Source organism: Stigmatopora argus, chromosome 13, assembly GCF_051989625.1.
Source record: "Stigmatopora argus isolate UIUO_Sarg chromosome 13, RoL_Sarg_1.0, whole genome shotgun sequence".
Classification (NCBI taxonomy): Eukaryota; Metazoa; Chordata; class Actinopteri; order Syngnathiformes; family Syngnathidae; genus Stigmatopora; species Stigmatopora argus.
Window position 1 is genome coordinate 14574859 of NC_135399.1, and position 16883 is coordinate 14591741.

The 16883-nt window shown below is 43.7% G+C and overlaps 2 protein-coding genes across 9 annotated transcripts in view; both read left to right on the plus strand.

Moving 5' to 3' along the window:
- Positions 1-16883, plus strand: part of lmo7a (LIM domain 7a) — a 36067-nt gene that overhangs the window by 12395 nt on the left and 6789 nt on the right. For 6 of the 7 annotated variants that reach the window (XM_077616493.1, XM_077616491.1, XM_077616498.1 and 3 more), the window contains 11 exons: positions 5414-5444; positions 5655-5768; positions 6859-7066; positions 7970-8219; positions 12600-12629; positions 13962-14079; positions 14178-14320; positions 14440-15040; positions 15159-15407; positions 15749-15863; positions 16035-16196. In XM_077616493.1, coding sequence (XP_077472619.1) covers positions 5414-5444; positions 5655-5768; positions 6859-7066; positions 7970-8219; positions 12600-12629; positions 13962-14079; positions 14178-14320; positions 14440-15040; positions 15159-15407; positions 15749-15863; positions 16035-16196 — 2021 coding nt within the window. The remainder of the gene's footprint in view (positions 1-5413; positions 5445-5654; positions 5769-6858; positions 7067-7969; positions 8220-12599; positions 12630-13961; positions 14080-14177; positions 14321-14439; positions 15041-15158; positions 15408-15748; positions 15864-16034; positions 16197-16883) is intronic. The other variant, XM_077616495.1, reaches the window with a different exon arrangement.
- Positions 8237-12297, plus strand: LOC144086582 (LIM domain only protein 7-like). 2 transcript variants are annotated; one of them, XM_077616499.1, is made up of 4 exons: positions 8237-8687; positions 9221-9514; positions 9823-9942; positions 10654-12297. In XM_077616499.1, the coding sequence occupies exons 1-4, from the start codon at positions 8380-8382 to the stop codon at positions 11396-11398; spliced, it is 1467 nt and encodes a 488-aa protein (XP_077472625.1). In that variant the 5' UTR covers positions 8237-8379; the 3' UTR covers positions 11399-12297. The 2 variants fall into 2 exon arrangements, with proteins under 2 accessions (XP_077472625.1, XP_077472626.1); XM_077616500.1 differs by having other exon boundaries at positions 9224-9514.

The window sequence follows — 16883 nt, forward strand, 5'->3', positions numbered from 1 at the left end:
CTTCCTGGTTTATGGAATATTTGTGGTACCTTGAAAGAAGTTTTCTGACAACAAAAGAAAAATGCAGTAATATGATGACTGCAAGAAAACTACTATATATGGATATATTATGGTTACAGGTCAAAATTAGATGTCAAAATTCCCTTTTTATATCGTCTTTGTTGGTCTGACGTGACTTTTTGAGCCCGTAAATTTGAAGGTCCTTTTTTTATGGTCATGCTGTGACCAATTTTTTAAATTCAGCTTTGTTGGTCTGACGTGAATTTTTTTGAGCCTTTAAATTTGAAGGTCCTTTTTTTATGGTCATGCTGTGACCAGATGTTTCTTTTTTTTAGGAGTAAAGTTTGTTTTTAAGAATACCCGGGAGCTTTAGGCCTTGCTTATTTTGTCAGTCATCTTTCGTTGACTTCCTTGACTACAAGCTGCCTTCCGCTATTGTCCGCCTCTCCATCGACTTTGGGCTGGATTAGTCATGCCTGGTTGGTGCGTAAAGTGATGTTGAAAGCACGGAGATCAACTGTACGCAAAACAAACAAATCTGCCACCTTATCTCGCCTCGCCCAGCGCACCGACATCGATGCCCTATGTCCAATATGCTATTCGTGCGTCAAATGCCTCTTTTATGGAGCTTTGGAATGTGTTATAAACCCTTTAGATCTTTTCGGCCACTTAAACATTGTCGTCAGGTTCAAAAATGTGAATTTCAAAAGGTGCGGTGCGACTGTACAAGTCCAATTATGGACGTTTCCAATCTCCAATTGCACTTTGCCACCATGTGAAATAATGGAGGTGGAACCCCATCCTATTATTAGCAAGAGCTGGGTTAGTTTTAAAAGCAGGACTGCTTGGAATGGACCGTAACTCTGTAGAGGATCTTTAAATAGCGTCCTCTCACCCCCCTCAATGCATTCTGCAAAACACAGTGTGTTAGGAGTGTGTTCTGTTCAGAAAATACATTGATGTGTTGCTTGTATTTGAGGTATTTTCGAGTTGAACTTAAAAGTGTGGGTATAAAATCACGTGGGTGCTGTTTCCCATCACAGGAATTTATTAGATGAGATAAGATCACTAATAAAACAGCGAGTGAGGGAAGATAATGTCATGCGCCTTCATTTCACTTGATCTGAAGGCAACGAGAAAAAATGCTTTGGGCAGCTGTCTTCGCGGCGGGTCAAACTTTTCATCCTTTTGAAGCGATTGTGACAGGTGCGACTTGTCTCAATTTTGTTTGACACCCGAAACACCGCCATTGAACTGAAGGCTTATAGTCCTGTCCAGTTTTGTGTCCCCTGTTGCAGAATTTTTGCTTTTAATTTACAATTTATTGAAAAAAGATTATTTGCGATACAACCGATTTATTTTTTTTACCGTATTTGCCGGACTGTAAGTCGCATTTTTTACATAGTCTGGCTTGTCCTGCTACTATTGTGCGATTTTTGTTTTGTTTTTGCTCTCTCTGACCACCGACAGCCTGTTATTTTGTTTTTTAAGGCTATCTAAAAAACGGTTATGTTAACAGATTCCTATTTAGGTTGTTGTTCTCCATTTTACTATTATTGAAACAGATCTTTGGTTCTGCTTCCTGTTAAAATAGGAAATTCTTTGGCCGGTACTACTGTTAAATATGGTATTGTACCTCTGCCAAGCACAAAAAAGGAGGCTGTTTTCACCTGTTTTTTGTTAGCATAGTAACGGTAACTGCTAAGATCAATCATAATCTCTTCTGTGGTTTTTAGTTTTTAAGAAGCCTGTACTAGCATGTTCCTTATCCTAAATTACATTGCTGCCATTGGCAATGATGCGCCCATGAAATTATGAAATACATTATAAAATAATCAATAAAATCATGGAATAATTAATTAAACTGTAATATCATGAAATTAATTGTTCATTTCATTCACTAATTTTCAGTGGCGAATTTCAGAATTCACTTTACAAATATGATTTAAAATCGGGGGGGATTAAACATTGATAAATAATTCTTCTGTCGCATGTATAACAGCTACAGTTGAATAATTAAACTTCAAGTATAGGAGAAAATGCAGTAAACATCATTTAAACTTTGAACCCTCATCCAAAATATTTGGAGAATTTCAACCCTGTCATGCTGGTCCGACCTCCAAATGGGATGCGGATGCGACAGCATGACAAGCGATAGACAGACTTTAACAGCGAACTGCACAAATGACTTTTAACTTGCAAATGAACCTGGCCATAAAAGTATTATCACACATGTGTGCAGACCTTTGAGCTTTGTGGTTATTCTATAGCTTTCTGCTTATGCAAGCTGGCCTCTGATAAAATAACTCTTATCAGTACAGTATCAAAAGTGTCATAAAGCACTAGCGAGTGTGTCAAATGCCAACAAAAAGGACCATATCGTACATTTAAGACAACAAGCTGTGATTCACTAAAGACTAAACGGCAACTTGTTCTTTCTTTATTTTTTTATTTCTATCCGCTAACCGGGAAATTGAACCCTTCCAGATGAATCATGGAAACTATTAACTTCACCATGGAACCTGCCTGGAGAACATCCTTCCGTTGAGGGGAGCTTCTTTTTTTTACTAGATTATAGCTCGTGCTAAATTAATACTACTACTAAAGTCGTTTACAAGGCGGTATTTACAGTAGCTGTGCTGTTTGTAATTGTTTTAAGTTGTTTTCGCGTGTAGTTTATTATAGTAAACAAGAAAAGCTAGTCGTAGATTTCTTCAGTTTACTACTTCTTAGCTAATATCTAAAAATTAGCCTCCTTTAGTGGTCCTCAAAATTAAATTGTGTGCATACATTTCATATTTTCTCCAAAATAAAAAGTATATAAAAATGCTGTCTTGGGTGGCGCAGTGGTTAAGTGGTGAGGACGTCCGCCTCACAGGTCTGAGATCAAGGGTTGAGTCCCCAATGTTTTTCTTTCAGTGTGGAGTTTGCATGCATGGGAAAATAAAGGATTCATGTTTCATGTCCTTCCTTTTTTTACATGGAAAAAATGTAAATAATTCATATATATATGAGAATTTTTGAGGGTCCAAAGAGGATTTGTGCAAATTGTAATGCCTGTAAATATTTATCACCTATCAGAAAAGCTGTCAATTCATCGATTGATTAATATTGTCAGACGTAACGGCCCGTAAAAATAAATATTTAGTTTGACGCCCCTGTGTTAAATCTTGTGGCGGAAATAAATGAAATCTCCATCAGGGGTTCGAAGTCTGACTGGTGACGAAGCAAATGATTGACAAGCAATGGTGACACTGACCTCTGAAGGTTATGTGTGAGCCAATTTATGGTTAAACTTAGTTAGTTTTACAATTTTTGGCTGGGCACCAAACGGCAGAAAGCCAGTACTACAGTACACCCAGTATTGTTCTCATGTGAATGCAAATAATGTAGACAAGAGAGGCTTGTGTGCGTGTTCGCCTGTGGAAGCTTCTTGTTTTCCGACATGGCGACACTTGGAAGACTGGCAGCAATGTTGTCCATCGCCAACACATCATAAACGTAAAGGAGAGTGACGGTACTGGTGGGGAAAGGCCAAACCTCATTCGCTCCCTCATTTTATGCTCGACTCAATGACGCCTGGCTCGGGTGTTTGCTATCTTTTAAGTGTGGCATTGTTATTTTGTGTGTACTTAAATGCAACAGTGCAGGTTGTAAGTGTTGGAAATTGGAAGGGTTTTGGATTTGGACTTTGATCACGTGAGGGGAGATTGGGCCTGATCATTTCATTTTCAGTGGAAAGAGTTTTTTCGAAACTGCAAGGTTCGCTGGGGGTGCTGGAGCCTATCCCAGCTAGCAAGACAATTGCAGAGCACAAGTAGATGGACATTCGCGCTCACACTAATAGCTACGAGCAGTTTAGAGCAAGGGTGTCAGACTCGGGTTGGTTCGAGGGCCGCTTTAACGTCAACTTGTTTTTACGTGGGCCGGACCATTTTAGATATAATATTTAGATTATTTTTTAATAAATGGATTAAAAGAACTGGATTAAAATCCCTGAATATTCCATTTTTTATAGATCTAAAACAATGTTTATTTTAGCTTTTTTTATATATATTTTTAGATTTTACAAAATGATTTTTGAACTAAAAACAGAAAAAATGGATTAAAAATGTACAATTATTGATTTAAAAGGGGGAAAATCAAGAAATTTAATATACATTTATACTCTTCATTTTAATTTGATCCTAAAACAGAAAGTCGGCACTCATGATTTCCTTTCCCGGGCCACACAAAATGATGCGGCGGGCCAGATTTGGTCCCCGAGCCGCCACTTTGACACATGTGGTTTAGAGGGTTCAACCAGCCTACTCTGCATGTTTTGGGGATGTGGGAGGAAACCGGTGTACCCAGAGAAAACCCACGCAGAACATGCAAACTCCATGCAGGGATCGAACCCTCTACCCCAAAACTGTGAGGCTGACACGCTAACCACTCGGTCACCAGAACACCTTCTGGTAAACATTCCACTAAAAAGATGTTTTCAATATTTGCCAGAACATTTTTTCACTGTACATTGTAATTCCTGGTAATTTTCCAATCAACAGCAAATTCTGCAGTCTGGCTTGCCACTTGAAATTGTCCAGTAAATCCTTGATTCCATGCCAAGAATGTGTGTAACGCTAACAAGCATGGCGCTCAACTCAAACATCAAACTCATGCATATCATTATTGCGGCTTAATTAACCGACTCAACTGGTTTGAGGCTCCGCCCACACCACAGCAGGTGTGCCAGTCAGGTCACACGCGAGGAAGGCGTGAAAGAGAGGAGGGCGTGTAACTCCAATGTTGCATATCTGCAGCGTGTGGGTACGTCGACAGTACGTATCTCAGCACCGGGTACTGTGTGGGCCATTATCACTGTTTATGGGCCTCTTTGAATAGAGGCAACACACAGACATTTGCGTCTGTACACAATGTGCATACAGAAAGTAGTTGTTTTCATTCAGGAGATTGGCACAGTCAGCTTTGTTAGGTGATGCGGATGATATTCAAGCCTTTTTCTTGGGGAAAAGCAGCCATTTGTTTAACACTGACTGCCATGCAAGTATTAAAGCTAAAATTCATTGATATAGCGGTTTGCCTCTGCATAGTTGAAACTGATGACGTCGTCGAAGGCTGGGATTCTTAATGGAAATGGGATTAAAACAAAAATGTGATGTCCACACATGTGGATGCCAGGTCCTAGGAGGTTAACGTTGTACATATGTGTCTTTATGTGTTTGCCAGTGTTTTTTTTTGTTGTGTGAAAGGGGGCGGGGGTGGTGTAATCCGGCCTCTGCTCTCCCTTTCTAGCTCTTTCAATGAGTAGCGTAGCACGCCACAATTTTATTGTCTAAACACACGCATACGCACGTTGATGTATTCATGCACGCACACTGACCTTTCCTTTCTCCGTTTTTCTCACTCACAGTGACGAAGAGACCGACCGGAGACTCAAAAATGTAAGTCGTGCTTCGTAGGTTGCCGAGAATACCGTTGAGATCATCCTCAAAATGATGTTTTTGTTTTTGGTGTTATTTCATGAGGTCTATTTTTCAGAACACCACAAACAAAAGCGTGTCAGTCCGTTAGTTTTCTAGTTTGAGTTCATTTATTGTTTATTTGTAACCGTGAAACCTCAACTATGCGCTCTGTTTGTTTGCACGCTACAGGTGTTGATCACACTTTACTGGCTTAGTAGAAGAGCTGAAGGTGAACATTCCTATGATGGACCTTACCTGAATATCAAAGCTTTCGAGGGATTACTGGGCACAGCGCTTCATAAGGTAGCCACTCCACATCACTTGATTGAAACATACTTCGAGTACGTACTATACGAGTGGTATTGCAATCCTCTTTCACAGCCACTGCACATTGGCATTCCTCAAGGCTTCCTTGATATGAGTGCGATAACGTGGCGTACATGCCGGGTGGGGGAGTCCAACCCAGAGACATACTGTACCCGACTTAAGTCACGTTTGACCCCAATGGGTTATTTAAGTCTCGTTGTTGCTCATCAACGTGACTCGACTGGTTTGGTCACATTTTGTAAATTTAAGAATAATACGACTATCAAACACAGGATGACTTCTTTCTGCCGTTTATTGTTTTTGGGTGACCATTTGCAGTCTCAAAATAGTGGAACTAAGAACTATACCAAGTAATATTGGGAATAGAAAACCCAAAGCATGATATTGGTATCTATTTGGTCATTTATTATTTAGATTTAGTGCAAATTCTTGCCAGCAGGAGGCTCCTGCTCTGATGCTGGTTAAATCTTTTCTAGGTGTAATATGTAACTCCGGCTGTAAAACAAATCTTCCTGCAAGTACTAGAAGTAAGGGAAATGTATTCTAAACCATTAAGGTGGGTTTTTGAATGAAACAAAGACAACTGGACTTGTTGTACATTAACTGTACATTTTAAAGGCAGGGTGTTAAGTGGCCTTATATACATTATAATTTCCCACATGGGAGCGCTCTCATATTGGAGTCATATATGACTGCATGGGATAACATACCTGTCAACTTGTACGTTTTTCCCCATATTTTATACGTTTTTTGATCATTTCAATTTGTGTACGCCATGTAACAACTTTTGTACGGATTTTTTTTTTTTAAGTACGTAAAACCGATTTCGTTTTACCCATTTTACCGAATCTTGAATTTAGTGCATGCTGATTGGGCAACCCGTCCACTTTGGAGAAAATGTTTGACTTTTAAGTGCACCCTATATAAGCATTGCATTTGTAGTGTTTTATCACTTAATAAGGGGAATTGCGATCATTAATAAGGGGAGCAATTGGCCGAGGCTGACAGGAATGGGATAATATTTTTTTGTTCTCACAATCTCTCTTTTTTGTGTGTGTGTTCTAAGGCTCTCCAAGAATTGTCCAGTCAGAAAGGCAAGAGCATCCAAGACAGCGGTTTGGGAGATAGCTGGTATTCGGAGCGAGAGGAGCTTCATGACTTAAGAGGGAGAGGAGGTGGACACAGGAGAGACGACTCCTTGGACAGCTTGGACTCTCTGAGCTCTCAACCGTTCAGTATCTCGTCGGACATCACGCTCAAAGGCAGCAGCGAGGGTAAGAAATTTTCACTTTCTCTCATTTTAAAAGCCTAGACTAAATATTTCATCTCTGCTTGCTTAATTGTCAAAACCACCCAAAGTTGACTTAGTTAATACAAACAGTTGCTTCCCTCTAGTGGTGCCTTTCAAAATACAGGAATATTTTTGTGGACTTTCACCGGAGACCTTTGAAAAGAGGGTGGGTTGACACATCATGTTCCATGCAACCCCCCTAAGATCGAAGCAGTGAGACATTCCACAGTGTTCCACACTGACTTGTAAATGAAGAAGCTTCCAAAAGAGAAAAAAAAAATGTCTCCATACTCGTGCCAAAACACAGTTTCTCCCCTTCGATTATAAGCTCCTCTGTCTTCTTTTTAAAGCCTCGTCAAGTCAACCCAGGCCAAAAGTTAAGCTTTAATTTTTTGGGAAGGGCCAACTTCGCTATTAATCTTCCAGAAATAAGGTCAACATATGTTTGACATAGCATGAGAATATTTGGCTTCAAACCAAAAATAACAAAATGCGACAAATGGTATAATTTTGTGGTCTTGACTTCAAAATCTCAAAGTATCTTCACAGTAGGAAAGTCCAGAGTTCACTTTCTCTGGTCCGGACCAAAATTTGGTTTACTTAGAGAAGTACTCCCACAGAGACAAGTCAGACCGGTTCTAATCCTAAAACCAAATCCGATACTCCAACGATAGCCATGTTAGGCGCCAATGCCGATACCGATACTGCTTGTCTGACCTGGACATCCCTCGTCTTAAAACGCAAAATTAAATAAAAGCTCCCCATTTCAACGTAGAACTGTTCCCCAAAGTGTTTCTCTCAGACGCTTATGTTCCGTGCAGCAACAATTTGGACGTTTCTAGAAGCTTTTCTTGTAATAAAACATCAATTTCGTATTGTCCGCCAGGTTGTTGTAGCGACGCCGAGTCTGACGCAGCCTTCAAGATGGCTGGCAATAAGGAATCTCTTAGCTACCGCCGCTCCGTCACCCTCACGCCAAAGGTCACCACCCAGTTCAATCAGTTCCTGCCCTCTAAAGACAAGACCACGGCTTACGTGCCGGCTCCGCTGAGGAAAAAACGGGCCGAGCGTAACGACGACAACCGTCGCAGCTGGGCCAACCCTACCTACGAGGATGAGGACGCCCCCATTGTCAGGTAAGCGGTGTCCCCAATTGCTCCTTAGCTGTTGAATTCCGCGGTTTTCATTGTGATGTTTTAATGTATTGGTTCCAAAACAAATCCCCTGCAAGAATAACACGATCAGGGATCATTTGTCTTTAAAAATGCTATTCTTCTGATCACGTCGGTCCGATGGATGGTGCATGTTCTTTCCTTCCTATTTCCTGGAACGGGACCCTCGGTTGACGCCAGGTCGCCGCCCCCCGACAAAAGTCCCTCATTACCCAGCGCTCGCCGACAGTGGTGCTTTGAATACGAAAGCGGAAGCGACTCCGAACCGGACCGTCCGGATCCCGATCTCGTTACGGATGACCTGGCGAGCAGACGCTTCCGCAACCCCTCGCCGGCACCACCTGCCAACTTTTCCGTGCCCGTCGGCCCCTCGGTCAAGGCACCGGGGGGGCCCCGGGCCGGGGTGGCCCCCAGCCGCCGAATTGCCGGCAGGTCAGAGAAGCGGTGTGGCTGTGTTGTGACCGGAGCGCTAAAACGAGCGCTTCTTTTTGCCTTGGGTCTGTCCGTTCTAACCGCAGCTGACGTTGTTGGATGTGTTTGGGCTAACGGAACCGTATTCTGTTTTTTTTTGGTTGCATTTCTTTCAAGTTTTTGAGCTAGGTTTGAGTTTCAGCTGCACGTCTTAATTTGCCCTGCCTGATTTTTTTTCGGCGTTCGGCTGAAGTTGGGTTTCAAGCTAGAGATGTCCCAGATCCAATCACGTGATCAAAAATCGACGTCGTTTTCAGACGATCGGTATTGGAGGAAAAAAAAGAAATTTGGCCTCCTTAATCCATTTCTGAGGAATCCGATCAGGACCAGCAGATCCACAAAATCGGGTGCCTCGAACTCCCATGCAAACATATCTGATCGGGACATCCCTATTTCAATTGACCCGACGAGGATCCGTCCAACCCTTCCGCTACTTATGCTGTGCAGTGATGGCCTAACAAAACAAATGCATTCACGCGCCATCTCTCTCGAAGCAGCGGCGACGCCGAGGAAGACCGGCCCACGCGCCGCCCCCCGGTGTCCACCGTCAGCCTTTTCAGCGACCCGTACCCCGAATCCGAGGACGAGGACGACGAGGTGGGCTACGCCGACCCGGTGCAAGACGACCTCTACGCCCGTAAGGTGGGAGTCAGACCCACGGCGGCGGGTGACGCCTCGCACCACAAGTTCTTACCAAAGCTGTGGACACCGGAAGAGGACGTTCACGTCCAGAAGATCCAGCGAGGCTCTCAGAAGGGAGCTTGGTACAAGAAGATGCAAGGGTTCAGGTGTGTGAGGAGACGGCCTGATTTACTCGGATCCCAAATTCTTAGTGGAAAAATGATGGTGTGGGCCATTAGTCTAAAAGTCCTGACAAAAGATCCCCATTTTTTCATGCTTGTGCTAGCTTTAAACGTTCTCACGAGCCATTAAGTCCTCTAGCAGACACAATCTTGTGCCTTTGTGCTCCACTAGCCACCCTTTTCCTCCAAGCATGTCATTTTCCTGAACATTTCTGCTTCATTTGCTAACGTTTCTCTCTCCGTGTCGCTGTCCCTCGTTTTGTATCCCGCTCTCGTTTCTTCCTCGGCCTCAGCCAAGAGAAGTCGGGCTCCTCGTCGGACGATTCAGAGCCTGGCGTACCTCCTCCGTGCCAATTGGGGGTCTCCCGCCCTCGCCCCTTCACGGCTCGTAGCGCCGTCGTTGTGGAGAAAAGGTCCATAAAGCTGCATCATGTCGGGTGTTTGTCGACTAATCCTTTGACGTACTCTCTAATATTTTGGAAAAATTGGCTACTTCTTGCTGGAAAATAGCTTTTTTCCCCTAATGCATACAGAAGCAATGGTGTCCATATATGAAAATATATTTGTTTTGAATTGAGTGAAAGACTCACAATTTGCTGCCGGCCAATAAAAACTGGACCGTGAGTCATAGTATAGACACAGGCAGTAGTTTGGACAGCCTTGCTTTAAAGCAGTGAAAAATTGTGCAACTTGGACAAAAGTATTTGGACGTAGTCCGTTTAGTGCAAAAAACACAATATTTCTAGCCACTTGTATTCAAAATGTTTACTCGAGATAGACTTTTATTTTATTCTAACTGCATTCATTAGTGCCGGCGATTCTCCAAAATAAGCAGTCCTCCATCGTGCCTCCCTAAATGCATACAAAATTAGATCGGCGTTATTTATTAAAAAAATCTATTAAAATATTATGTCATGTCGTCAACCCCTGAAGCCAGGAATGAATAAGAATCATTATGCACCACATCCAACTATTTTTGTCCAAGTATGGTGTTGCCGCTCTCGTTCTTCCTCCTTTCCTTGATCTTTTGTTCGAATTGCATGCATTCATTCACTCAGTCACTCTCCACCTTTTGTCTATCCTTTTCTCTCTTTCCCGCTTCTCCTCCTTTTGGACCCTCCCAGCCCACCTCTCCCGGCCGAGAGCACCCCCATAGCCAGGCCGCCCGCGGCCTTCGCTCCGGCGGACCCCACCTCCGGCCCCAGACTGGTCAAATGTCAGCGTTGGCCCCTGCTGGGGCGCCAAGACCCCAGGGAGCCTCCGGACCCTATCGATTACGAGAGCATCATTCCTGACCTGGAGAACGACGACATGTTCGCCAGGCGCACCCTGGCCTTCCAATCCAACGACGAGCTGGCCGCCGCCAAGACCCCGCTGGCTCCCCAGCGCCGCCTCTGGACGTCGGAAGAACAGATCAATATCGTGACACGACCCGATCGGGAGAAAGAGGACGAATTCCCCGACATCGAGCGGGACGACGTGGTGCAGCGCAGGGAGGAAACGCAGCTGCGAACGCGCCCGCCCTCGGGAGCTCCCGACAGCTTCTCTCCGATGGCCGTCCCCGAGCCCTGGGACCTCCCCCCCGAACTCCAGGCCAGGCTCCTCTGCCCGCCGCGCCCTCTGGCGCAGGGGTCGCGGGACGACGAAGCGGGGCCCGGACGAAAGGAGCCGTGCCCCGAAACGGACGACATGCTCGTCCGGAAGCTCGCCGTGCAACGTGAAAAGGCGTCGGATAAACGGGCCGGCCCCTCTGCTCCCGCTTCCTGTAGCGAGGTGGACCTCCAGAGGTGGCGGGACATTAGGGAAGCTAGTCAGCGGAGGCACAAGAAGAAGCTCATGGTGGAGATGCTGAAAGCGCTCAAGTTGTAGATAGGTGTTACAGATTTGTCATTGGGAGCCCCCCGTTTGGGAGACTTTGGCCTGTAGTGCGTGGGTGTCCAAAGCGGTCCTCAAGGGCCACAATGGGGGCAGGTTTTCCTTCCAGCCGATGAAGAGGAGAACATTTCACCAATCTGGTGTTTTAAAAGTTTCATCTGTTGATTGGTGGTTTCAGAAGAAACCTCATTGGTTTTTAAACTGTCTGTGCTGGATCAGTTTGAACAAAAAACCTGCACCCTCTGAGGCCCAATGTGGAATAGTTTGGACACCCCTGGTTTAGTGTTTGTCGTTGCTTTTGTTTGGAGGATTTTCAAAAGTCGAATATTTTTGGATGCTGTCTTGTTGGCTGGCTAATGGATGCCGGGTGTGCATTAACTATGTACTTCATCACCTAGCGCATGTAAGGGTATTTTTTCCAGGGTGCGTTGTGAAGGCATTTTATCAACAACGTACTTGACGTTTGTTGTTTTATTCTAGCACTGAATGGACAGATGTGGTGTGTATTACTTCTGATCGGATCCTTCTTATTGGAGGCGGTCCGGCTAATTTTGCATGTTTTCAGTACAAGCACAAATTTGGACTGCTCTAAATCAAACAACTGGCCTAACATGTGGGTGGGACTATTTCTATTAAAAGACTAATAATAGGAACAGAGCAATCTGTTAAATTTAAGCGCCCTGTCAGTTTTTTTTCGTCGTGATTTCGCATGAAAGGGTTCAAATGAAACAATAGCTGCCCGTAACTCACTGCAGTCGAGTAAAGAAATGCCCTGTGAGAGGACATGTGATATATTTGAATGTATATTTTGAAGGAATTTTAATTATTTTTTTGCTGGTGGCATGAAATGGAAAATACTGGGCATTTAAAAATAAATACATGAAAATTATGACCATATGCAGTACATCATTATTTGGTAAATGGACTTTCTGTGGGAGTTTCATAACCCGAACGATTGGGTCTTGTGACAAATGCCTTCAGAAATTCCACACACAGCTGGCAAAGGTTGCAACTTTTTCATTGCCCGCCAGGCCTATAAAAGTACAACCGCAATGTCATCCATCTGCGCACACCCCTTGGTGTAAATGTTTCGGGATGCTCACGAGTGGTCCGGGTCCGGATCCGGTCCCTTGTGAAGAAATGTGACACTCTTGTGTTTGCGTTTTATTCCCTTTTTTCTATTCCTGTTTCCCAGACAACGACAGGCCTCAGAGAGTTTCGACGGGTGAGTTGACCCGGGTTGCCAGGAATGTGGTGCATTTTGCTCGTTTCACGCTCTTGTGGCTGCTGCTTATAATGCTTAACACTTGACAAAGTGTGGCGGCCGCGGTGGATACTGGGTGTTCCTAAATGGCCCCTAAAGATCTTTTGTCCAGAGATTTATGGGATAGAACAATAGGTCACAAGTCTAAGAATTGTAATCCTGCTCAGGTTATTGCAAGACTGGTTTTGTTTCTACAGGTGAGCATGTGGGTGTGTACATACCTGTCAACTCGTAAGGCTTGCTTTTATTTTGGATGGGATTTTGAAACTTTTTTTTAAGGCGTACAGTGAAATATCATTTGGGAAAATATCAAAGTGATAAAAAACAAAGTCTAAATATTTTTATTGTAATGTCTTCCAGGACCCTGCCAAATTGGTTAACGTTTTCTATCGTTAATTTGAAAGCGAGCACAAAAATGACTATAATAATGTGAAGCGTAGTCAACGCCAAAAGTAGGTCAAACGGTGCATTTAGGGACAGCATGTAAAACACATCACCCCATGCATCAACTATCTTTCTATCTCAACAATTGCTGCGTTATGATTTTTTTTTTCCTAATGATTTTTGTAATAAATAGATGATTTTAAATATCATACATACGAAATTCAAATCAACTTTATTTTACAATATTTTGAGCATGGCGTGTCGCAATCACATTTAGCATTGTGTTCACAATTTGATTTTAAAAATTGTGTACTGTAAAAAAAATTCACATTCATTTGTATTACACATACACTTTTTTCAGTGTGTAAAAGTCTTGTTTAAATATTAAGAGAAACCTTAGGCCGAGGTTGACAGAAATACCTTTTTTTCTAAGCAAGATTCTTAATTGTCTTTTCTTTATAACATTTTCTTTGATTGCTCCAGATGATAGAGATGAGAATACTATTATCAATAAAATATGTTCTATTTTAACCCAAAAAATAATAATAATATTGATTATTTACCATTTTGCAAGGCCATACGTTCCTATTTGTGAGATTAGGGTTGACAGGTATGTGTTAAAGGTATTTTGCTTGTGTTTTGCATTGTGGGCTTGTGCTGTTCACTAACCAGCTGAGCTTTTGCTCCCCTCAGTGGTTGTCTAGTGTATGTGTGCAATTTAACAACTCCCTGCAGGATGCCAAAATATATGATGTCGCCATTGAACTACTGGTAACTGATCTCGTGTGTGTGTGTGTGTATGTTATTTGCATTATTCTTTTCATCTGCGAACTGAAGCTGCTAGTTCAGTTTGTTGTCCATTTTTTGACATTTTAAAATCTGATTTTTTTCTTTCTTTATGTCCCTTAGAAGCAAATCAACAAGCGACATCACAGAAGAACCTCCGTTGGTCAGACGTCAGTCTCAGTACGAAGCCCTCGAGAAATACCGCGAGCAGGTCAAGGAGGGCGACGATAAGTGGCAAGATGTGAGTGCAACGCCTGGATGGGAAGAGACAAAAATATATACAGAATAACTCACAGATCATTCTGATTTTATTTGGGTTTTTTATATTCTTTTTTGAAGGACCTAAGCAAATGGAAAAACCGACGTAAGAGCGTCAACTCTGACATTGTTAAGAAGAAAGAAGAGAGGGAGGAGATCGAGAAGGTCACCAACACCGGGATCGGCAGAAGGCCCAAGACCTACCAGGAGATGCAAGACGACAGGTAAGAGTAAGAAAGAAAGAGTACTTGGTGTAAACAAAGTAAAATCCACATTTCAGATAAAAACGTGAGATGCACGACTGCTTTTTACTAAGCACCCGCGTGATCCGTTGTGTCGGCAGGGAGTTCAGGCGAAGCTACAGCATCGGTAGCCGCATGAGTTCCCTCAGCTTCGACAAGGACGGCGATGTATTTGAAAAACCAAAACCCCGCGCCCGCGAAAGCCTGAGCAGGAGCTACACCGTTGACACCATCGACACTGTTCATCGCTCCTCCGGCTCGTCGGAGGTTCCCAAGAAAAAGGAAAGCCCCCCAGATGTACCGCTCGCGTCCACCAAGCCAAAAACCACCGATCCCGACAGCACCAACGTCAGGGCTCCGTTCCCCAGAACCCGACCTGCCGAATCGGGCTCCTCTTTCAGGAGTTCGGCCTTGGAAAGCTCCACCGTCCCCGACAAGATCTACCCACCACCGCGAAGCACAAGAATTCCGATTTCCGAGCCAAATAGCCAGGCCCAGGCGCAGCCCCCGTCCTCTGCTTCAATATACAGACCGCCCCCAACGACCAAAACAGAGGGCACCGCTGCGGCGGTTTCTCGGATATCCGCCTCCTTGCCGAGGAGTTACCAAAGATCGGACAGCGCCAGACTCACGTCAGTCGTCACGCCGAGACCTTTTGGGAGCCAGACTTCCCGCGTGGCCTCCCTTACCCGCACCGTCGCCGTGAGTTCAGATCCGTTTCCTCACACTGTATATTTGAATATATTTAAATTGTACAGCCTGTGTAGCAGTGTTGCCTATGTTAGTCAGAAAATACCTACTGGTCACATTTGTCCCACAGTTGGGCGACACCAATAGCCGCCTCAACGGAAACACCGATTTTTCCAAGAACTCCCAAGTGCCGAGCCGCTATCATCAGTTCATGACCGCCGAAGACCGGGCCCAGTCTCAGCCCAGCCCCGTCCAAAGCAGCGACGATGACGACGATGACGAGCAAGAGGAGATGACGGGGAAGAGTCTCACGGCCACGTCGACCATTTCATCTCTTCAGGTCGAGAAGGAATATCCGACGACCGAGGAACCCGGCAAGGTATTCCGGTGCAGCCTTCATTCTGGATATAAAATATAAAAATCAGGCTTGCTTAGGCTAAAAATCCGATTTTTATTTTGTAGTCTGTACGGTCTCAAAGCCCAGGAATCCGTAAAAATCCTATTTTGAAGAGTAATCCAATTGGAATCAGATATGCCCCCAGTCTTTGACGTTTGAAAATTCAAATTCACCACAGAATCTGTTCTTGATTGTAAAATTCCAATTCAAATTCACTACAGAATCAGAAATCTTGATTGTGGCCGCTAGAACACCGACTAGAAATTTTGTTCCCAATGACCATAGTACATGAAACCATATTCGTGTCTGACTTTGCTTTGAAGGAACGTTCCTGCGAGATGCGAATCAGCCTCAACCAGAAGCCCAACAGCAGTCGAGACTTTGGCTTTGATGTGGCGTGGGACTCCACCGGGGTTCACGTCAAATCCGTCCAACCAGGTATCGCCATTTCTACAAAAACATGGTTATTTTAATACCACACGTATGTAGAATTTGTCTCCTGTTTGTAGAGAAATCACAACACAAACATCACTTGTTTGATTTTTTTTTGCTAATGATGTACGGGTTTTAGTATCTGATTTTAAGATGACCCGGTTTTGTTGCCTACAGGGAGCCCAGCTGAGATGTTCCAATTGGAGTCTGGGGATGAGGTGCTGACGGTCAATGGCCAGCAGGTGACGGACCTGCGCTACCTGGATTGGAAGGACGCCTTAGACCGGGCTTTGCAGGAAGGCAGCTTGGTGATGGACATCAGGCGTCACGGCAAGAGCAGTGAGTCATAGTAAAATAGCTCACTTTATCACATTGGATTTAAAAAAAACAAAAAATTCCATATACGCTACATAGCAAATAGGCAATCTTGGCTGCCCGATAGAGGACAATTTTGAGCAATTTTTGTGTTATTGCGCACATGGTAATGAAAAATATTAATGTAGTCACATTCTAGTTTGCCCTGCTTGCATTGCTCAGTGGTTGTGGCATTCTAAATTGGTCCATAAAGTGTTTGTTCAATCATACGTGAATGATCCCATGGCGGCCCTGTGGGAAAATCCCCCTAACCATACCAACTGTTATTGTGTTGACTATCCATGGTTTACATTTCCACTTTTGTTTCCCCTGTGGTTATTTCCTTGCTTATTTTCACTTGCTAGCTTCTTTATTTTTGGGAAACCTATTTATTTTTATTTTTTATCCTAGCAGCACTATTTTTCTTGTGGTGGTTTCCCGAGGCAGTCCTTGCCAATTTTGCACGCAGGGCAGACAACCTTCTGAGGAAAAAAAAATGTAAAAAAACAGCATCATCATTCGGCAGATGCTAAAAATCAGGACAAAACTGCGATGCTTTAAATTTTTATGGGGCTTTTGTAACGGACCAATGCTAACAAAAGCTACCGTATTTTTTTCGCATATACTCCGTATTTGTCGCAAAAAAAATGGTGACTGAATCGAGGGTACGGC